At 36.4% G+C, this 23750-nt stretch overlaps 1 protein-coding gene across 1 annotated transcript; it reads right to left on the reverse strand.

The window, feature by feature from the left end:
- Positions 1 to 295: 295 nt before the first annotated feature.
- On the reverse strand, positions 296 to 22910 carry LOC130243391 (uncharacterized). Its single transcript, XM_056475552.1, has 10 exons — positions 22800 to 22910; positions 18644 to 19282; positions 14827 to 15347; positions 8861 to 12495; positions 7072 to 7297; positions 5570 to 5713; positions 5367 to 5456; positions 4578 to 4773; positions 4274 to 4478; positions 296 to 2518 (listed from the first exon to the last, which is right to left on the reverse strand). The coding sequence occupies exons 3-10, from the start codon at positions 15071 to 15073 to the stop codon at positions 1292 to 1294; spliced, it is 5970 nt and encodes a 1989-aa protein (XP_056331527.1). The 5' UTR covers positions 15074 to 15347; positions 18644 to 19282; positions 22800 to 22910; the 3' UTR covers positions 296 to 1291.
- Positions 22911 to 23750: the final 840 nt, after the last annotated feature.

A 23750-nucleotide genomic window follows, 5' to 3' on the forward strand; every position in this document is an offset into this window, starting at 1 on the left:
CTGCATCACGTGCCAAGGCGTCCACTGTACTTTCCATTGTGTTGGGTGAAAAGCTAAACAGGTATCGAGGTGCCTCGATTGTCATGCAAAATGATTCAATCGCTTTAATATTTTAATAACCCAGTTAAGTGTGTTGCTACACATAATTTATTTTTTTTGCATAATTTATTTTTTGCAGGAACTATACTAAAACTGTATATATTACACTGGATAAAAGTGATTATAACAAGAAGATTGAGCCCGTTCAAAATGTAAAGGATTTTATTCTACAAATAAAAAGAAAATGCTTTGCCAATGTACAAGAACAATTCAAAAAAGCCACAAAATGAAATGTAACATTCTTACAAAACTCTGTATGACATGATTTAAAATATATTACGTATTTATAGTGACCACAAATCAAGAATTTATTCTCATTTTTATCAATTTGTTCGCTACTTTTAATTTGTCATCATGAAATAAGAATTCCCAAATTTTTATATTTAATACCCTGTTTTAGCAAATAGTGGCCATACTGAATTAATTTGTTACCTTGTTTTAATTTAAATACAAGGCAACAAATTATGACATAGCCAAAATTATTTCATGCACACAGAATACTTAAAATGAATTAGTGGAATATAATTAAATGTATAATTTATTAGAACCCTACTAAATTTAATTTTGTCAACTAAAAGGAACGTTTTAGATAACAAATTAAGACAATTAGATTTAAATAAATAGTTATGGAAACAAATTAGTTAATTAGTGGTCAAGATATACATATTTTCCCCCTGTCATGTGATGTGCTTCATTCATTTTAAACCTTTCCATTTTAGGAAATAGAATGCTGAATTAAAGCATTAAATTAAATGCTGAATAGAATTAAAGACTGTTTGCAAGATGCAAAACCCAATTAAATACAACTTCTGGTTAGAACAAAACCATAGAGCACAGTGTAATATTCATTATACATTCAAATGGGTTTAACAGAGTCATTTTCACACAACTATAATAAATATGGGAGGATGGCTTGAGTTTTTGCTGAAAAAAAACAAATAAACTTGCTTATCTGTATTATTTAATACAATTAGTAAAAATGTTAAAGTAATAGTTCACCAAAAAATCTAAATTTACTCCCCCTCAAGTCAATGGTAATTGGTTAACAACATTATTTTGTGTTCAACAAAACAAATAAACAAATAAATAAATAAACAATCAAACAACAAAAAAAGAGTTAGTAATTGATGACAGTTTTTAGATTTTTGGGTGAACTGCCCCTTTAAATTGAAAAGAACACAGCTTGTGAGCCTCATGAAGACCCCTGACTGTGAAACTTCAGGAAGCAATTGTGGTTTCGGGAAATGCACAGGTACACACAGCATTTAAGACACCGCACACGAGATGTTCTCTCACAGCCTCCAAATCGACACCTCCTTGCCTCCTCGCCCTCAGCCAGCTGCTCTGGCCAGTGGCCGAAGCCATCGTACCGTGTGTGTTCATCAGGCAAAGGGCTGTCAAGAACCTGAGAAGGTCGAGCGTTTGTATCCGAACTGGGAATTTTGGGAGCAGGAGGGCAGGGAGGCGATGAGTCTTGTGCGTCAACACCACTGGAGAGAATCAGCGCTTTGGCCACCTCCAAACGAAACGACATGAGAGATAAAAGATCGGTAATATCGCTGTGATCTTGCTTATACTGTATCCATGCGTTTACCAACACCAGATCGATCAAGTCCCAGAGGACAGACTGTGGCCAAGCGCTGATGGCCGAGTTTGTGCAAGGAGTACGATAAAGACTTCTTAAATCACGGTTGAGATTCGCAGCTTTAATCGCTCGCTCAAAGCCGCTGACGAGAGATGTGGAGCGCGGCTTTTCCTTTACCACAGCTGAAAGGATAAACCCATGGTGACATCTGAAAAGTTTGAGCTTTCCGTCTGAGCTCACAAACTCATCACCTATTTGCCCTCTTGCCCCGCCGACCTTCCCAGCACTTTGCACACCCGCTTCTAAAAGATGCTCAAGCATAGAAGGTGTGGAAAGCTCTGGTTTGCAAAGAAACACCATCCCTTCGTTCCTTTCCTTCCCTTTAGAGACCATTTTTTCAACTACGTTTTCTCTATTGGAGTCATTTATGCTCAAGCTGAAGTCCAAAACTAACCCTCCACCACTTACGACAACTGTGTGCAGTAATGAATGCGTAGGGTGTCTTTGAAAAGGAAGGGTGTACTGGTCGACCCCGTAGCTTCCATTTCGGTCAAGTGCCTGGCATCCATCTTGAACTCTTCTAATCAATGGCATTACCTTCCACAAAGGATCTGTCTTTGAGTTTGTGCAACCATGTGCTGCCTTGCTACTCTGTCCTGGTTGCTCTCTGTTACTTTCTTCAGAATGCTGATCAATACTCAACTCCGTGGAAGATGTATCAGAAACAACCAGCTTCAGTTTACAAGCAAGTTCACAGAATCTGGAAGCCGACATGGCATCGGAGATCAGAGGTACTCGTGTGTAATCTTCCCAGTAGAGCTTAGTGCTTGGAAACTTTTTGGGGAAGGAGAACAGAGAAAAAGAGAGGGAGAACATTTCAGTTTTATTGTGAACAGTCAAATGTACTATTGAACTATCAGATGGTGACAATAATCAGACTTTTCAACTATCAAACTAAACTAGCTCTTAAACAATGTAAATGTTAATTACAATTACATTTTGAATATAAAATAAATGTAATTTTGTTCCTTAAATGCCACCTATTTTACCCTTTTTTCAAGATTTAAGAGAAGTCTTTTGTGTCTCCAGAATGTGTCTTGTAAAGTTTCAGCTCAAAACACCCATCAGATTATTTATTAGACCTTTGAGATCATTGGGATTTTCTGCTCTGAACACAATGTAGCTGTTTTTGTTGCCTGTGCCTTTAATGCTAGTTCTCCCCGCCCACCGTTCCCACGTGCCTCTCAGAGTGTGCCTCAATCTCAGCTTCAGCAACATCAGATAAACAGCACAGTGACAGACATGAAGGAAGCAGAGCTCACGTAACTGTTGTGAGAAATACTACAGTAAGAATTTTCCCAATGATTATTAAATGTATTTGTTGTGGAGTTGCAATGATGAGTTGCACACAGCATGCACATTTAACTTTACATTGTTTTTGCACACAAATGTGACAAGATACATGTTAATATCCACTGCTGTATGGAGATCCGTAATGTTAATTTACAAAATAAACCTGATTTAATGTCTACAAACTGGAATTGAGGCGTCTTCTTGTACTGAAACGTGGCGGTGGTGATAAAGATGGTAAAAATCGCTGTACATTACAAACATGCACTGTTTTAAAAACGTTTTAAACTTGTAAAACTCATTCTTGATCACGTTTGATAATGATTGATGATCACAGAGAGCTGAACAGATCTTTTAATTCCAGCTACTTTGCGCACATCCTGTCTTGTGGATATGATTATACGTGTTACTACGGAAACATGTTAATATGCGGCTGTCAGTCAATTCGGTGGGCGGGGAAACCGTACGCCTACGTCACGCTGTGGTGGGCCTCAAAATGGGAGGGATTTGGATCCTATTGTAATGTCAAGAAATTTAAAAAAGAGACTGATTGCGTTTCTATCACTCCAATATGACTGTGGACACACTATTCCTACACACAGTTCTGTCCAAACAGCTTACAAAAGATAATTTTCATCATAGGTGCCTTTTAAAGTATGTTTTAAAAAAATGAGAAAATCTGTTTTAAAATAACTGACAATATATTGCTTAATATAGGTAGAATTGTGATTTGAAATGCCTTAAGCTTGAGGTAGTAGAAAGACAGGTTAGATTGGACTACTTTTGTATAGTAAACCCACTTGTGGTTGAATGCATCCAAACAGCCACTAATAACCACCTCCTCTCTCTGTCAACATTGATGTAGAGCGGGATGGAACAATAGGGAAGGGTTTCATACAATCCTAACATAAGTGCTCAGATTTGAATGCAGCTTAAAGCCATGCACTTAACCCAGAAAAACAAAACAAGTAATAAATATATAAATAAACAGTAATGCCATAAAATGGTGTAGGTGCATGTTTTGTTTTTCAGGGCACTCAATGAATCAGCATAAGTGTAATAAAAACATGTACAAAACAATATAAAATCAATCCAAATCATATGATTGAATGCTACCCTTTCCATGGCTGAAATATCAAAGACAATGATTGAAATGTCAAGATGTTTGTCACCATCATTTGAGAATTATGCTATTTTCTTAGCATTTTTATGGTGTCTTACATTAATGTAATGACTAACCTTCAGTGTTCCCATTGCAATATGTATTCCCACATATTTTGCAACCTCTTTTTCTGTAACAGGGTTTGGCAGAGTTGAGGCTTCACTTGTACAAACAGCAATTTCCTTCCACGTGTCCGAATTAAAATACTTATTGAAGTAGTTAATGGGCGTCCATAGCTGCCTCTCTGGTTCTCTGTGGCTCACTGGAGAAGCACCAACATTTCTAAAGAAGAGTGGGGAAAACTGTTAAAGATTGCTGAGTGACAGTAATTTGAATGTGGTACATTATTATTATTATTATCATTATTCCAACAGTACTCACGCTCTACCACTTGGATCACTTCTTTCTGTGCCGTTATGATGTACTGTCCCATTACTCTGTATTCCATGGTAACAGGAGAGGACGATAGTTTCAGCTTCTGGTTCAGAATGGATATTACCTGCATCAACTGCATCCGTATTCTCAGAAAGAAACTCTAAAAACCCTTGAGTCCTCTGCTGTTCAGAAATAACATCACCTATGGAAACAGTGAAGCACATTCTTAATTGACCTCAGGGAACAGACCACATATTATATATACGGTTGAAGTCCTTTGAATTTGTTTTTCTTTTTTAAATATTAACCATGTGATGTTTAACAGAGCAAGGAAATTTTCACAGTATGTCTGATAATATTTTTTCTTCTGGAGAAAGTCTTCTTTTATTTCAGCAAGAATAAAAGCAGTTTTTATTTTTTTAAACACCATTTTAAGGTCAAAATTATTAGCCACTTTAAGCTATATATTTTTTCAATAGTCTACAGAACAAACCATCTTTATACAATAACTTGCCTAATTACCCAAACCTGCCTAGTTAACCTAATTACCCTAGTTACGCCTTTAAATGTCACTTTAAGCTGTATAGAAGTGTCTTGAAAAATATCTATTCAAATATTATTTACTGTCATCATGGCAAAGATAAAATAAATCAGTTATTAGAAATGAGTTATTAAAACTATTATGTTTAGAAATGTTTTGAAAAAAGTTCTGTTAAACAGAAATTGGGGAAAAAAATAAACAGGGCTAATAATTCTGACTTCAACTGTACATAACCTGGTCATGCTTTTATTTACCCTCTTCAGAGTTTGTGTACAATTGCTGCATGTCCATTTGTACTGAATCCACTCTGATTTCCTCACATTCTTCAAGTCCAGATGAAGCCCCTGTGTGTTACACGTGGGACTAATTAATAATAGCATTCAAAAGAAATGTATTCACACAAATTATATTACTTTATATAAATATCCTACAAAATCCAAAATTGTGTGCGTCTTACCTGTGTGCTCTCTAGAAACCAAGCTTGTTTGAGCTGCAGGAGGAGACTCCACTAAAAGTTCCCTCTCTTCCTCTTTAACGGGATAAAATATACATTGTTTGCTGTAATTCTGAATGGGCACCACAGTCTTATCAGCAGCCTTATCTGAAAGAATTAAAATATTCAACTTAGCATAAAAAAATGGAAGAACAGGCACAGAATACTATAAGTGTTGAATTACATGTCAGTAAGTATTAATATTTAAGATGTTTTCTTTGATAAAGTGTTGAAGACATTTTGAAAATGTTATTTTATAGAAACGTACGTGTAAGCAAAAATACATAAATTAATAAGCCAATGAATTAAACGGTAATAAAGAAAATACACATGAAAGAAAACGTGATAAAAGGACAAATATTTCAAACAAACATATTTCATTTTGTGAAGTTTATCATTGATAGTGATCATTGATACTACTGTATTAGAACAGATACTTGGCCTTCCCCTATAACTAGTTTTGGGCAAAACTTTTTGTCCTCCTCCCCCAAAATACTGTGCAACAGGGGCAAGAATGGTAATGTACACTTTACATTAACATCATTGAGGTATTAAATGCTCCCATTTAGACAGCATTTAATGGCTATACTTGCTATATATCGAGTTATTCTATCAAGCATATAAGCTATTTCTTGCTATCAAATAGATTATATATCTTTGAAACCAATTACTTGGGCCAGACAGAATCTGTGGAAATTTTTTGCTATTTCTGTTGTGAATTTTGTTTAATTACTGTAATTTGTTAGAATTACTTTGGGAATATCGTAACTAAAAACTTAATATATGAAAAAAAATAAAAAATAAAATAAATAATAATAATAATAATAATAATAATATAAATATATATATATATATATATATATATATATATATATATATATATATATATATATATATATATATTTTTTTTTTTTTTTTATTATTATTTTTTTAAATTTAATGTTTACAATGCAAATCCAATTAGAAGCACTTATTTGGTAAACAAAGCAAGTCTCATATATTATCTCTACTAAAAGACAGAAAACATTACTTCACAAACTTTATTGTAAATAAATCAAATGAAAACTTTCATATTAGTCAATATTATTACTGAAATTAATATAATATAAATGTACACAAATTTACACAAGTAAATAAATAGACTCCATGATGGGCTAAAAATCTGCTGATTTCTACGAGCGCAGATTCTGTGTGGGTCTACCAATGACTAACATTTTTATTTCTCCTAACTAGTCGTTATTGTCAGGAAAAGTTTAAATGATTGCGCCTGTTCATCTGTAGCTGTCAATGTGGCTGTGTGCATGTGCTTGTGACTATTGGCACAGAGATAGATGAGATGACATGGCAGAGTTAATGTAGGAAGTCACATCCATATATTGGATCAGGTTATATCATATCAGTTGATATACTAATTAGCAAACCAGACTCTAACAGTTAAGTCTATTTATCATTTGTTCAAAACTGACCTGGACATGCAACCCGTTGAGGTGGTGCTGGCTGGAGTGTCTGGAATATCTCAGTTGCAGACACGTGGTCTTCTGCTTTCACCAAAAACATTTGTACTCCACGTAATGAACCACCCTCAGAAGAAGTCAGGTTGTGCTGAACCAGATTTGTAGAACGCTCTTCCATTTTCACATCAGAAGAGGTGCCGGTTGAAATCACTTTACTGGTATCCATCTTGGAGTTTGCCTTTAAAGAGAACATTAGGTAATCAACGATACACTTGTAAATCATGCCTCATTTACACTGAATGGTACAGGACAGTAAAGTACGATTATGTATGGGTGACCTTAATCATTTACACTTACACAATAGAAAATAATGTGTGGTGTTCGCTAGAAATATGCGATTAACATCATTCCTACTAGAAGAAGCCTTACAGGTTGTTTACATATTGTGTATTTTGCACAGTCAAGTTCATTACTTCAAACATAGAAATGCACACAGAGAAGAAGCAGTCCCACTCATGCTTGTGTGCTCCATAAACAACAATGGAGGACATACAGCAGATCATGTTCTTGCTTCTTTTCAAATGGATGTTTGTCACAAAAAGAGAAAAGCTTTGTTTGAGGATGGATTCATTTCTGCATGCCGTCATCGAGTTATTACATTATTGTTGTGTTTCGGCTGTGTATTCCAAAAATTGAACTTCATTTTGTTGTCATTTCCCTGACTTGTCATATGTGCAAGAGTTGATTATCTGATTATCTGTCAACCAATAATGTTTAGCACTGAGTCTAGCTCGAAACATTTGGTACCACAGTGTTGAGCCACGTACCCTTATGAAAGAAAAAAAAGGGCTATGGTATAGTTGCTATTTTAGTATTTCTTACATTGGAAAGCAGCTTATTGTATGCATATTGTACTGTACAGAACCATACCATTTAGTGGAAAACAAGACATTACACAACACAGTCAATAACCTATAAAAGAGCTTAACCCTTTCACTTTTCACTGTTAATTCAAATCTGATGGCTCGTGCAAAGGCATAGAAAGAGGTACACTTATTTTTCATTAATTACAATCTATCAGGCTAAAATACCAGTGTTGAAGTCAATGGTGATGGCAATAATAATTATATCTCAATGTAATTGGACATTGTGCCATGTAAGATAAACATTGTTAATGTTAAAAGAACATACTCTATTCCTCTCCCAGTTAAACAGCCACTTCATGTATTTTGGAAAAAAATAATGAATTAACATGGTGTAAATCCAGTAGCTCTGATCTCTCCTGCAGCATAGATTAACATGGCGGTGCCCATTACCCATCATAGATCAAACAATATGATAAGTATTAAGCTGTTTAAAGGTCTCATGAAAATAAAAGTCTTTTTAGATGTCAGTATCAGTATTATTCGTTATTAGGATATCTATATAAGCTAGTGTGCTCCAAAACAGTGACAAAATTTGCATTTAGCAAATATAAAACCAATATAAACAGGTAAAGCTTGTAGTTTGTCACCTCCACTCAATTTGGATCAACGTCACCTCATACTACAGTTTCTCATCTAATCATAACCAATCAAATGCTCTCTAGTATCTGACATGCCCCGCCCCCTTCAAGACACTTCTTATTTGCTTTTCATTTGATGCACTTTAGCTCAACCACTCTCACTGGCAGAGCGGTGATAAAATGAAACGCTATTGGCTTTTTTTGAAATAGGGGGAGGAGCTACAGCATGTCTACAGAACCATATTGGCCAAAAGGTCGATGCATCTGACAAGTCAGAAAACATGCAGAAACACTCACCTGTCTAACTGGACTTTGGATGTTTGGGGTCTCCATATTTCTCTCACGAGCGGTCAAGAATTTTTCCAGTATGATTCCAGGAGAGTTGCCTTCTCTGACCAGCTCTCTAGATGTCTCAAATGATCCTTTTTCAAAATTGACAATATCCATTACACTTGTGGTAACAGAGTCCAATTCAAAAACCACTTGCTCCTCAGGAGCCTCCTCAGAAGTTGATGCTTGAGGAGTTTCAGAGGCATTAACTCCATTCTTGTCCGTTTCGTTATTCTTTTTTTCTGGACTGTCAACTATACAGAGGTGATACAGAACTTGGCATTCCTCTGGCTCCTTATTTCCTTCTATGTCCTTTTTACTTCTGTTTTCTGTGCTAGTTTTTTTTCCAACTGATTTCTTGCCCCGGGCTCTTCCAACCCCTTTCTTACCTTTCTTTACAAAATTCCCTCCAATCACTCTTTTATGATCATCAGCTCCGCGGACAAGGACCTCCTCCTCTTCTTGCTTAATCTCTGGCTCAGTAAGTACATTCTGATTCAAAACGGTCTCTGCATCTTTTGCAGGCTCTTGAGACTGGGAACATGGATTGCTCCCTTCATTTTCAGGCTCTTGAGAGACAGTGTTGTGGTTCTCTTCTGCATTTTGGTCTCCAACCATGATTAAACTCACCCCTAAGGGCAGTTCTTCTTTAATTTCTTCCTCCGCTGCATCTTTGATTTTGTCGCAAGACATTTCTGTGATAGGACTGAACTCATTGCTTTGCTCTTTTACGGAGACACTCTCAACAGCATCTTCAGTGATCTCCCGGGGCACGATGCTTTTGACTAATGCTGGGGTTGATGACTTTGAGATCTCAAACACTTCAGAAGAATTTTTCTCTGCATGTTCCTCAAACCCAAGAGCAATTCCTTCAGCGCCTTTGTCTCCTTCTTGTTCCTTTCCATCAGCACAATTTGAAGCAAGTGTCAAAGATGGAGATGGACTTAATGCTGGGAACGACAGTCTTTCACCCACAATCTCACCCACTTCAGTCTCTATATCCCAGTCTGTTGCAACCTGAATTTCAAAGACATTAGATAGCATACGTTTCTCATTAGGGCTCGTTTGAATGACACGTTTTTTAGCAACACTCATTTCATCTGAAAAGGCCAACTTTCCAGCAGAGTGCCAGGATGCCATGTGTTGCTGCAAAGCCGACACCTCTGAAAAAGTCTTTCCACAATCTTGGCACCCAAGAGTAAGTTGAGAATATGGAGGGCTCAAAGCTATTTCCTGGTCCATCTTTATAGGAGCTTTGCGTTTCCGTACAATTTTGGGCTTTGTAGGCACAGAATCTGGACTATTCTCAACAAGGGGCATTTCCAAAGACAAGCACTCTCCCTGACGCTCCAACAATTTGTTTCCACCTGCCATTTTTTTCTTTTGGTGTGCTGCATTTAAGGATTTACTCTTTGCATTTTTGTTTTTTTGCAGTACTTTGTTATCATTCTTGCTTGGGGGTGATTTCTCAAGTTCAGTGGCATCTAACTTGTGTACCTTCAACTGAGGTTGCTTGTGGCCTTTTAACAAGAGCAAAGCTTGTTTCTCTAAGTGAGCCTGATCTGCAACACCAGGACTAGATTTTGCCTGTTTTACCTTATGCTTTGGTATTTTTTGTGTTTTTTTCTGAAAATGATCATTTTGGGTCTTTCTAACCTTGGGTTTTTTAGCACCGACGTCTTCAGAAATTTTAGCTTGTTTCTTTTTCTTTGGCACATGCACTGCTGGTTTATCTTGTTGAGCCTCTGGCACGGACTTTGCCTTTTTGACCAAATTGGTTGGATTCTTCAATTTTCTCTTTTGAGGTTTCCCTTGTTGTGCTGCTTCTGGTGCCACCAAAACACTGTCAGTTGCATTATTAATTTGACCCACCGACTTCACTGTTGCTCCTGAAGGAGATTCAACCCCCTTTCCTTTTTTATCTTTTTGCAATTTTTGGTTAGAATCCAATTTACTGTCATTCTGAGACAAAGCAGGCACTTGACCTTGATCACAAATTTGCTGGTTCTGATTTTGTTTTGTTTTAGATGTTTTAATCACCTTCGGTTTAGAGGATTTTTTCTTCTCACTTGGTCCAAACCTTACAACAAGCTTTTTGTTTTTTGCATTTTCTTTTTTCTTAGGATTGACTTTTGATGAAGTTTTGACTTTCTTGGATGATGTTGCCATATTGTCACTTTCTTTACTCGGTTCCTTATTCTCTAGTTCATCCCCCAATTGTTTCTTGGATCTTTTCTTCTTTGTTGGAAGTTTCTTCTGAACAAAAGTGCTATCTTGTAACCCAGCTTGAGTCTGGTTTGGTGTTGGCACAGAGCTTTGTTGGTTTACTATTGTGCCATTCTGCACACTATTAAGGGAATCAGGCTGTGGTTGTGGCCCTTCTATGCATGGTTCTTGTTCTGACTCAAACTCCTTTTGAGCTTGGATTCGCAGAAGTTCTTGAGGCTTGCTTAATTTGTTAATATCGTCTTGTTTAATTATCACCTCTAAGTGTGATCCTATTGAAATGTCTGTTGAATCTTGCGTGGGACGAGCTATTTCTGTTTTGGAAACAATTTCCTCAGAAGCTACTGTGAAAACTTGCACAATGCCCTCCTCTACATGAGACTTTGCCACTTCAGACTGAGAAATTTGAGGTGGTTCTTTGTTTATTTCAAAAGCTGCAATGCCTTCTACATGATTAGGCTTTGTTTTAGTTTTAGCCTGAGAAAATAAAAGTACTTCATCATTTGTTTCCAAAGACGCAATGCCTTTCACAAGACAAGACTTTGAGGTCTCAGGTTGAAGAATTAAAGGTGGGTCATTGTTTCTTTCCAAAGCTGCAATTCCCTCCACATGATTAGACTTTTCCATTTCAGGTTGAGGGATTAAATGTGGTTCTTCATTTGTTTCCAAAGTTTCATTAACTTGTGTGACTGTTATATTTTCCTCTATTGTATGTGGCAGCTCATGAACAGAATTATTTTGAGATGCCTCAACCTGTAAAGGCGTTTGATCAAGCAAAACAGAAGGTTCGGTCTGTATCGGTATGAGTTCAAGGTGAATTTCTTCCATTTGCATTTGTGGCTCAGTTTGGCTTAGTTCAACAGGTGTAACTTTGATCCCAGAATTTTCTGAGGAAAATGATTTTTCCTCTTGGGACAGAACAGCAGCTTCCTTTGGTTGCAAATTTGGGAGGTTAATTTGATCAGCATTTGATGGGTCTGTGTTGGGTTGTTCACATTGTGTTTGCTGAGTAAAATTCACATGTAATGGTTGAGGATGAGGTAAACCAAAACGTTGTGGCTGTAAAGGCAATATAACCAACTGATTTACCTTTTGTACATTTCCAAGTTTCTCAATTAGTCTTTTAATTTGCACAGCATCCAGCTTATTTGCAGTCATTGGATGTGATGCTGGTCCTACAGTTTCCACAAACAGAGTCGGCGGTTGTCCATTTGCTGTGTGCACCAGAGTAGGTCCAGGTGCTTTGGGCTGGGGCACCAAAACAGTGCTATTTTGCGACTTCTGAGAGTGTTTATTTTTGATGTGAAGAAGCCGAGCTTTAGAGGCCTTGAAAACTGCATCACAGTGCGGGCATGGAAATTTCCGTTCATTTGTTTCTGCAAAATAACAAAATGAAAAGTATGAAGAAACAAAAAAGGTCAGCTCAGCAACACTCACCCTAAATTTAAAATCATCATAATTGACTCACCCTTTCTTGTTTGAAACAAATCAAACTTATATGAGTTTCTTTCTTACACAAAAGAAGGTCTTTTGAAGAAAGCTGGAAACCTGTAATTATTGACCTTCATAGTATTTGTTTTTTTTCTACCACAGAAGTCAGAGGATACAGTTGTTCAGATTTCCTCTGAATATCTCCTTTTGTGTTTAAAAGAAGAAGAAAGAAACTCAAAAAAGTTTGGAAGCACGTTAGGGATGGTAAATATTGATTTAAATTTACATTTTTGGGTGAGCTATCACTTCAAGTGTCATCTATAATGAACCCAATTTGTTCTCTTAAGTCTTTAACGGCCCCACCAACAAAAAAAAAATTGGATTGCATTTCTTAGCTCCTAATGTCGCTAGTTAACACACTCAATACATTTTTTTCAACACATTCCATAATTTCTAAAATATCAACCATTTGATAGAGGTTGATATATTGATTTCTGGTAAAAGTACCAGAATTAATACATATACTATGAAAAATCAGAAAATATGAAGTGTAAGACCAATTCATTTAAAAACAATCAAAATAAAACATTTTTGAATACTAAATCATCTTCATTTTTGGAAGCAGGCCATAAAATATTTCAGATTCTCAATTAACACGTTTCTTGGTTTACAATAAAACCAAAATCAAGTGTAGTAGTGCAACAGAATTATGTTTGTTTGAGTTTTTTTGTGAACAATAATCTTTATTCAATTCTTTAAATGACTTTAACAGTCATTATTTAAAACAGTCAAAACATGGTCGACCATTTGGTAGAGCAGGCATTTAAAGGGTAAACCACCTTCTAATCACACTTGATATCTAACATTATTGAGGAAATCACAGTATAAAACAAGGATGCATAATTTGGTAGTGTAATACTGGTTATCAACAAGTGTAAATTTTTCATAACGGTATATATCAGTATATACTGGACTTCAAAAATGAAACTGAACTTTTTAGTGATTATTTAATTAAAATATATTATATTATTTAAATGGCGAAGCGGTAGCACGTTCGCCTCACAGCAAGAAGGTCGCTGGTTCGAGCCTCGGCTGGGTCAGTTGGCGTTTCTGTGTGGAGTTTGCATGTTCTCCCATGTTGGCTTGGGTTTCCTCCAGGTGCTACGGTTTCCCCCACAATTCCAAAGACATGTGGTACAGGTGAATTGGGTATGCTAAAATTGTCCGTAGTGTATGTGTGTGAATGAGTGTGTATGGATGCTCCCAGTGCCTAATTTGTGAATTGCGAGGTCCCGGAACAAATCGGGGTAACGGATCCGGCATGTACCCAAGGATATAGAGGTGTTGCGCAAGACAGTGGAGGGGGGATGGGGGGTGTTGGATGGCAGAGGGGTGTCGCGGTTGTTGCTAGATCGGATACATTTGTGGCCGGAAGTTAATGAGAATTATTTCTATTATTTATTAAATTTCCCATTTATTGTATTTTATTAACATCTACCCCACCCCAACTCTAAACCCAACCGTCACAGTAACGTAAAAACAGTTGTTATACTGAGTATTATTTATGTTATATATAAAATTACCCAATAAATTGTATTTTTTTAATGTCTTCTCCCACCCCAACCATCACAGTACTGTAAAAATATTAAATATTGTTATACAGTGTCATAAAAAATGCTGCTTTATTAATGTGCATATCGCACTTCCGGCCGTATATGATCTAGACTTTACCGGGTGGACGCGGACTAAGGATGAAAGTGAAGAGCGGTGGGTTGTCGCGGACGAAAGTGAAAAGGGTTGGGGAGTCGCTGAAGAAAATGAAAGTGAATAGTGGATGGGGGAGGAGGGCGGTTGAGGAGGGGGATCGGTAAAATGAGGTGCCGGATCAGATTTCAGAGGTTCCGGGTCCGGAATGTTCCAGCACAAATTAAGCCCTGGATGTTTCCCAGTGATGGGTTGCAGCTGAAAGGGCATCCGCTGCGTAATACATACGCTGGATAAGTTGGCGGTTCATTCCGCTATGGTGACCCCAGATTAATAAAGGGACTAAGCCGAAAATGAATTAATGAATATTATTTAAATATCCAGCTTTAGAAACTGATTATAGACTTGTGAGTATCTGCTTGACGTGCAATATCAGTGCATCCCTACAATATGTCTGTTTATAGACCACTATTTTCCACATCACCGCATAATATCTAATTAAACTATACATAAATTTATATTAAATCTCTACTTGATCAAAAAAAAACAAACATAAATGCTAGGATGATTACCTTTAGTCTTCTTTTTCTTAATGGTGGTTGAAGCATTTGTCTGGTCACCCTTGCCCTCTTCTTTTTGATGTTTTTGTAAATGGTTCCGAAGAGATTTAGACGTAGAAAATATTTTATCACAGGCTTCGCGTGGGCAAACATAAGGCTTTTCTGCTGTGTGTACCCGCTGGTGGTATCTGAGCAAAGTAAATGTTTTAAAAGGCTTGCTGCACTCTGTGCAAGAATATCCATGCTTGTTGTAGTGCATCTTCTTTTGTGGCTTGTTAGCTCGGAGGATGTGTAAAAGGCCTCACTACAGAAAGGGCACTTGAACCGCCCAGTATCTGTGTGTGTGCGCTGATGGGCCATGAGCTCTGTGGAGCAAGTGAAAGACTGATCACATACATAGCACGTAAAGACAGCATCTCCCAGCATATTCTTATGATACTCTGCAGGGTGACTCGATTTAATGTGGCGATCTCTGCTTTTAGCGTCACTGAAGATGATGTGACACTCCATGCACTGTAGTGAAAGCTGGGATGCTGAAAAAAAAAACAAAGCAAAATGTATTAGAAAAAGAACAAATGGGTAGAGTCAACAACAACAACAAAAACTACAGGCATTAGAAACAGGTTTACTTTCAATAGATCTTCGTTTGTTTTCGTTAGACAATCCAATAGGGTATATGCAGAATTATGCAGGACTTTTAATTTTGCAGTAACCTGGGTCAGGCACTTCAGGTGAAATGTATGCTATGCAGTAACAAAATCGGCATGTTTTAAGATCTGTTTTCTTTAAAAATCTCCACTGCCTGATTGATATATGATATAAAGTGGGTCTCAGATTGCTCAAGTAGTACTGCATTAAATTACATTTTACATGTATTTAAAATATGAACATTTATTTTACCCCAGTATATTTTCAATGATGTTTCTGCCCTCGGCTGCTGATCCTGACGGGTGTGTGCATGTAAACGGCTTTTTATCTTGTTTTGCGCTTGAACATCTAAATGAATGCTGAAGTCTAATTAACTGATTGTTTTTAATTACATTACAACATTGATGCTGTAAAAGGAACCTTATAAAATTGAAAAAAGTCACATTGACCGTTCACCGGAAGTGTATTGGTATGGGACGAAATACTCTATTAATAGAGTATAAAATACTCTGTGAATACTCTATTAAATATACCCTAATAAATACCATTTAATAGCATAAATACCAACGTACAACATTTGTCTCAAATGGCACACTATACACTATGCACTTATGCACTTACACAATCAACAGCATAGTATATGTATGCAGTGTCGTCACATGGAACACTAACATTTTTTTTTTACTAAGAGGAAATTCAAACCATTTCCCTGATGACATTATTATAGCGTCAAGAGGCGCTATAATCACTCTTGTAGGAGAATTTTGCTTTCACAATCCAAAATAAATAATGTAATCTAACACGAGTGCCCGAATGCTCTGCCCCTTCCGCTATGTGTGCAAAGCATCGGCCATTGAGTGTGTGAAGTGTCCAACAAACCACACTTCTTTTTACCTTTAAAGTCTTTAAAGCGCACTGATTATTTTTAGTTTTCAGTGAGAATGCACTACTTACACTATTTATACTACAAAGTGCCATAGAATAGTGCCTAAGTATGTGATTTGGGACGCACCTATTATTTGGGATGTTCCATAATTTCCATAAAAGCCCTTTTGTGGTGTTTTTTTATCTTTATCTTCTATTTTAAAAGTGACAGATTGAAATATAAGCAAACATGGACTAAATTAATCTTTTTCTTTCTTGTTCTAGACTCAATGAACGAAGAGATCTGAACTACATTAGGGCTGAGCGATTCATTGTGATGAAATTGCAAATGCAATTGAACAAATCTACAATTCTCATGCACAACTTGTCAGGAAAGCACTGTATGATCTAGGGGTGTAAAAATTAATTGATTCTTCGGTGCACTGCGATGCAGATTCCATATCGGTTCAGTAATAGATCATACCTGATTATTACGTATTGACGTCATTTATCTCCTATGCGCAATGTTGCAGTAGAATACTATGGCGAAGGACGCGAGGGCGAGTAAATAAAATGCTCCTACTACTTAAAAGGTAGAAAACTATGCACAATTCAACTGCTTGTGAATTTGCTGGAAAGTCCTCATTGACACTGAAGAAGGCATGGCACACGAGCCGCGATTTCACTACTGGGGAGAAATGCTGTAGAACTCCATCTCTGCCTCTCTCTCACACACTTTTGACATTTGACCCGCTGCGCTGACCTGTTTGTGAGGTAACTTTTCCTTTCCTCTCGGCTGTTAAAGCGAAACTTGTGGATCCAGACGCAAGCATGCCTGAGTTGTGAGTTTTCTCCACTGTGTCTATTACGGATTACCTGTGATAACCGCATATTATGCACATATAGACTGTAACCGCGGCTGTTCTTCCCGCGTGACTCATCGGTGAACAGCACTTTCATTTCTAAAGCCAAGCGCAGCCCTTTCTGTTGAGCGGGGATAACAGCGCTCAAAAAGAAAGCAGGATAATATTTACAGAAGTTCATTTGCTATAAATGCTCATGTTGTCTTTTGTGCATGTATTGGAGTTTTGTTTAATATATTCAAAAGAGTGTTTACTTTGAGCAGGTAAAATAAAACATACAGTTCATATATCTTACTGCTTGTATTAAAGGACAATATTGTATTACAAATAATGTATAAATATTAGTATATTTATAGATTTTAATTTTTAAAAAATTATTGTGTTGAAGAAAAAAATTGAATTGTTTATGGAAAGCATTGTCAATGCACAGAGATATCGAATTGAACCGAATCGATGGCATGATAATCATAACCGAACCGAACCGTGAGACCAGTGTAGGTTCACATCCCTAGTATGATCTGTAGTAAATCTCCTCCGAATGCCATAGGGCGCTCTAACAGAAAAGCCTAATTCCAGGAAATCACCATAGAGGTTGCTGAATAAACAGAAAATGTAACAGCTTTAATTGATTTACTAATTTTTTAGCGAGATTATTGAAAGGAAAGCATGGGGAGCAGAGAGAGGGGAAGGTTTGGGCATAGGACCACGAGGTGGAAATCGAACTCGGGTCGCCGTGATCACTGGAGTGCATGTGTCGACGCACTAACCACTACAACCACTGACGCCAACATGAATTGATTCACTAATTAACTGACTAATGAACACTTGACTATGGAATCATCTCACAATTAAAGACTTCAAACACTCGACTGACATTATGCAGCGAGTTTGGAGTAAAACCATGTTATTATATGTATTATATTTCACGTTCAGCCTTTACTTCATGGAGTCTTAGTTCATTGTAGTGATGCAAACAGCTGTCATTATCACAGAACAATCACCTCTATGTTATTATCTACCGATTATATTGAATTTGATTTTAAATCTTAGCTTGTCAGTGAACTATGGCTTTGTGTAGTAAATGTTGCTCCATCTTAAAAGCACATGCTGGAGGCTTACAAGAACCGGCTTTACTGACAAAATGCCCAAGAACATTTTCTTCGATTAATCTCCCAGCCCTGAACTACATATGTGATTTCTAAGGGAAATGACTTCCGATAAAGGGCTATGACTTCCGATTATTTGGATTGTGAAAATGATGTGCAGTACAGAAAGAGTAGATTATGACATTTTGATATTACAATGATATTACAAAGTCAAAACGTGCTAATGTAAAAATAAATGTATATATGAATTGTTCAAAATGACAGCAGTAATCTGCATAAAAACTGATTTTACCATATATAAAACTTAAAGAATTCTAGGAATACACAAATAATAGATGATTAACTTACAGGTGAGAGGTATTACTTTGGCCATGTCAATTCTCAGAGGGTTAAATTTGTCCTTCTTTGGAGGGATGGTTTTTCTCTCTGTATTGTACACTTTACTTCGAGATGATGCTTTAATGTTGTCACGTGTTTCTGGTGTTTCTTTGGAGCTTACAGCCTCTTCTGGTTCACAAGTTGCAGCCTTACAGTCTGAAGAGGCCGTTTCATTGGATGCTTGTTCACATTGTGCTTCTGTCACAGTATCTGAGCTCGATTCAACCAGACTTGGCTGATTTTCACACTGAAAATGTTTAGCATTGGCATCTGTTTTCCCTTTTGTGGCTTCAGGTTGTGTGTCGTCCTCTTGTGTTGCCACAGGAAGAACACAATGCTCCACTGTTTCCTCTACAGGAGTTATCGGCTCTATGATTGGTGGTATTGGGACATAGAGGTCCAGTTTTAACTCAAGGCCACCGTTCCGATCTGTAGCCTCTATTCCATGTTCAATACCATCTAATGGTGCTTCCACAGAAGACAGATTGTCTGAAAGTGAAAGGTGCTCAAGGTTTGCTTCAGAAATAGCTGGTTCACAGAGCGGGTCAACAGTGAGTTCCATTTTGCTCAAATTCCAAATTAACTGGATTCAGAACTTTTAAGGTTTTTCTAAAACAGAAAGAAATTATGTTTATTGTCAAGAGGAACACACCAAAAACAACAAAACAAAAAAAAAACACACATTGCATTTCACAGATCAACACAGTACCACTGTATAATATTCAAGGCCGGATTTAACCAATACGCAAGGTAAGTGGCCACTTACGTCACCAGGAAATCTGAGGGCCTCCCAATAAATACCCAGAAGTATAAATTATACCTATGAATTATATATAACTTCGTTTTTGATCATATTTTGTTTGGTGAAGGTATACTTTTTTATTTGAACGTAATCATTACATCTGTGCAAATGTGTCCCCCGTCCTCAATCATGGAGCAGTCCAGCTATCAAAAAAGTAAAGATTTAGTTAAAAAAAAAAGTTCATTTAATATTTTTAATTGTCAATTCATTTTAAGAATTTTTTTTTTTAAATGTTCTATATGTTTTACATTTCATTTTCATTTAGAATTAAGATAAAATGTAGAAAATGAGATTAAGTGATTAAAAAAAAATAGCAAAAAATTTCTTTGGCTGAATTGCTTAGGGCCCCTAAATCCACTCCTGATGATAATATTAAAGGTTTAGTTCACCCAAAAATGAAAATTCTGTTATTAATGACTCATCCTTGTGTTGTTCCAATCCCCTGAGACCTTTTTTATCTAATATTTTTTAAAACAAATTAAGCTGAGCTCTCTCGTCCTACAGTCAGCAACAGTCCCAAAATGTCCAGAAAAGAAACCAAAAACACTGTCAATTTTCTTTTTTTTCCTTTATTCTTGAAATTCATGAGCTTCTTCATCCTCCACAGACCGCAATAGTCAAAAGATGTTCAAAATCCAGATAGGGCTGCACGATTAATCGAAACGAGATCACGATCTTGATTCGTCCCCCCACACAATCTTAATTCAGCATTTCTATGATTCAGCCAATTATATTTTCAAGGTCAGGAGAGAAGCGCACAAGTCTTCACATTGTTTTACAAACGTTGCTCAGCAACATGGACACCTCCAAATAGTGTTGAAAGAGTTACATACTACACTTAAAAGGTATAATTTACCCAAAAATGTCATTTCTGTCTTATTATAATGATGTATTCGTGCCCGCGAAAGACACATGAGCGGACACACTGTTTATTTGATACTGAGAGGAGGTGCTTGTGCCCATGAATAATGTGTGAACAGAACCTGCATAGACTGTAGTAACAGGTAATAAAGTTGTAATTAACGTTCAGTTTGTTGCACAGAGCGATCATTTGAGAGCTGTCTGGTAAGTATGATTTGCATGTATGTTTTTTTTTCCCTCAGAGTAACGGCAGCCATGACATGAGCACACTCGGCAGTGAAAGTGAAACCGAAAGCATGCACATTATTTAAATGATCATATCGCATTTTAGAGTTATTAAGACAAGCATTTTGATATATTTTTTCTTTCATAGCTAACACAGAGTGTTGTGTATGAAAATAAATGTTTACAGAATCAGTATAACTACTCTAGCCTATATAATGCAGGAGGGAATCTGATAATGACAAATGTCTGATTTTACCAGTGAAAAAAGGGTCTAATAATGTTGCCAATGACAGATTGCAAGCATACGCCTCAAACATAATAATTCAACTTTAGAATAATGAATAGTTGTATTCTGATGTCACCACTTTACTGTGCATTAACAACAAGGACAAATTTAAAGTCTATTCAACTCCACCGTTTTAAGTCTACACAAAATTTAGCATTTTAACCAACAGTAGACCTACACATACAGTAGGCTAAAGATTATTGTTGTTGTTTTACCATGTGTTTGAGAATAACAATAATAGCCTCCTCATATTAACCTTTATTTTACATCTACAGAATCGTGAGAAAATCGTGATCTTGATTTTAAGAAAAAAAATTGTGATTCTCATTTAGCAAGAATTAATCCAGTTAAAAAAACAAAAACATAAAAAAATACACTCCATGTGACTTATGCCAAGTTCACACTGCACAATTTAAGCCCTGCTATTAGAGTCAGCCCTGCAACACGCAAAGATCGTATTGCCCATATAGTAAATGCACAGATTTAGGCAAACAAAGTTGTTTCTTTTGCCACACAAAAGTGTTCTTGGAACTTTATATGAAAACGGTTGAACCACTAAAATAAAACAAAAAAATGACAGTTGCTGTCTATGGAGGATGAGAGAGCTCTCAGATTTCCGGTGTTAAGGGATTGAGTAATTAATAACAGATTTTTTATTTCTGGGTAAATTTGCCCATAAACCCTTATTTGTGACACACTAATGCAGGCTAAATATCAGTAATCACTAGCATAGTAAAAGTGAACTCATTAATTGAATAGCCTTTCCATAAACATTCATCTATTCTCACATCTAATTGTTTAAAACATGTTTTATTGGTACATATGGCAAGATCATTTAATCCCACCTGCTTTTCTGCACATTTTCATGACTAAGCCTCGTATATCTTTGATATAGATGTCAGTAGTACATACAAACATATTGTTTACCAGCATCAATTCAGTTTTTCTCCAACAGAACTCCAATAGTTCAATAATTCACTACAGGCTTTCTTATATCTTACCATGGTCTTTGTCTATATACTCTCAGCTAATGAGTTTTCTTTGTTAAAGCATAGTCTACTTGGACTATAGCCATGTTTCCATCCAAAAGTTGTGAATATATACTTTGTGCAATATTAAAATATTTGTGAAGAAAACAGCATTTGCATTTTTATTGTTTTAACAGATTTTTGTTGTAGAAACTGCAGGACTTTTTAAATGCATTTTATATAGTAAGTGGGTTTATAGTTCATAGTTTGTGCAAGTGCAAGTATTTGCACATTTCTTGGGTTATTTTTATATTATGTTTTTTATGCACATTCCTTTACATTCTTATATGATATTCTAAAATGTGTATAAAAATAGCTGGATGGCAACTTCTCCTGTGTTATGTTAGTTTAAATAAAGATGCTACATGACCTAAGCTAAATTACTAAGGTCACAATGCACAGAATGGAATAGACAAACTGGCAGCCTAACTGGAAAGCAAGTGCAAAATTGGGATTTATTGGACTGTACATGCTCGAAAGCTGCATCTACCTATTGCAGTTAATAAAATAATAAAGAACTATACAACAATACTTAGATCTATTATACTCCATAATGTGTGTAAATGTAACCTATGCAATGAGGCTTTCATTTAGTGAATTAAGTAGCAGTCCTGTAGACTGGGCGTTCAACAGAATGAAACCAGTGTTGATGATACACATCTGCTGTCTATGAAGGTACTAGGCTTTGAGACACAGCCCACTTTGCACGTTAATTGCAATCAAATTAATAACGAACTAAAGAAAATAAATAAATAAATACGGCTGCAGCAAAATATGGCCTTTATGTTCACCTGTACATCAGTGAAATCTTTCAATGTTTCGCTAACACGAGCTTATGCTGTTCTGATCCATTGTGTGCAAAACTGCATGTTATATGGCGCACAGCTTTAGCGATATAATAATTCATAGAAGCTCCAAACTCACCGAATTTTTTTTTCATCCTCCCAGTATCGGTTTATGTACAGCAGATCCCTAATAACTCGTTGGTTTTGCAGATTTAATACGGCCTTTATGCAAGATCGCCATATCACAACACTGGGATGCAGACTGTGTGACGTCACGCTCAAGTCTTGATTCTATTGGGAGTTGTAGTTCACAGAAACGAAATACTGTAGTCCTTGAAATCAGCACGAGAGGTTTCAGAAATGTCATGTGTACAGTTAAATATGACTGATACAAATAGGTTTTACAAATTCAGTTTTACGAGTTTTATTCTCTTGGTATTTTGTTGTGAATTTGGTACAAAGACCTCCTGTGACATCTTATTACAGACAACTTGTTCTGTTCCTCCTGATTTTTTTCTTTGTACACTCTCAGAAATGAAGGTACAGGAGCTGTCAATGGGGCAGTACCTTTTTAAAAGATACATATTTGTACCCTAATAGTCCACAGTGGTACCTAAAATGTGCATATTAGTACCCAAATGTAACAAAAAAGTACCTTTGAGGTACCATTACGAACCCTTTAGGTACAAATATGTACCTTTTGTAAAAATTTGTCTAAATCAGAGGTAGGGAACCTATGGCTTGGGAGCCACATGTGGCTCTCCAGCTGTCTCTCTTCAATAATATTTTAAACTAAAGTTTAAAAAATTATAACTGTCACTAGGTATCAGTTTCCTACTGAAAATACAATTACAATTCCTTTTTATTGTATTTTCTAAAGCAAAATAAATAAATACTCAGTTTACAATAAAAGGACTTCTTAACTAATGCGCATATGTGATGCTGTGGTTTAACTTGAATCGTGACACCAATAAAGGACAAGCAACTTACATTTCTATGGTAACCATGCACATGTAAATTCAAACAACATTCATTAGTGGCGATGGCAAAAAGAAAAAAAAAATCTATAAATTTCCTTTGTTCATACATT

Source organism: Danio aesculapii, chromosome 16 (assembly GCF_903798145.1).
Source record: "Danio aesculapii chromosome 16, fDanAes4.1, whole genome shotgun sequence".
Classification (NCBI taxonomy): Eukaryota; Metazoa; Chordata; class Actinopteri; order Cypriniformes; family Danionidae; genus Danio; species Danio aesculapii.

Excerpts from the sequence above, each read along its gene's own strand:
- LOC130243391 (XM_056475552.1), bottom strand. The coding sequence starts at position 15,073 with ATGCACTACAACAAGCATGGATATTCTTGCACAGAGTGCAGCAAGCCT. Across the intron at positions 12,496-14,826 it reads TAAGAAAAAGAAGACTAAAG|AAACAAATGAACGGAAATTT; the intron begins GTAATCATCCTA and ends GTTATTTTGCAG. Across the intron at positions 5,457-5,569 it reads GGTTTCTAGAGAGCACACAG|GGGCTTCATCTGGACTTGAA; the intron begins GTAAGACGCACA and ends TGTAACACACAG.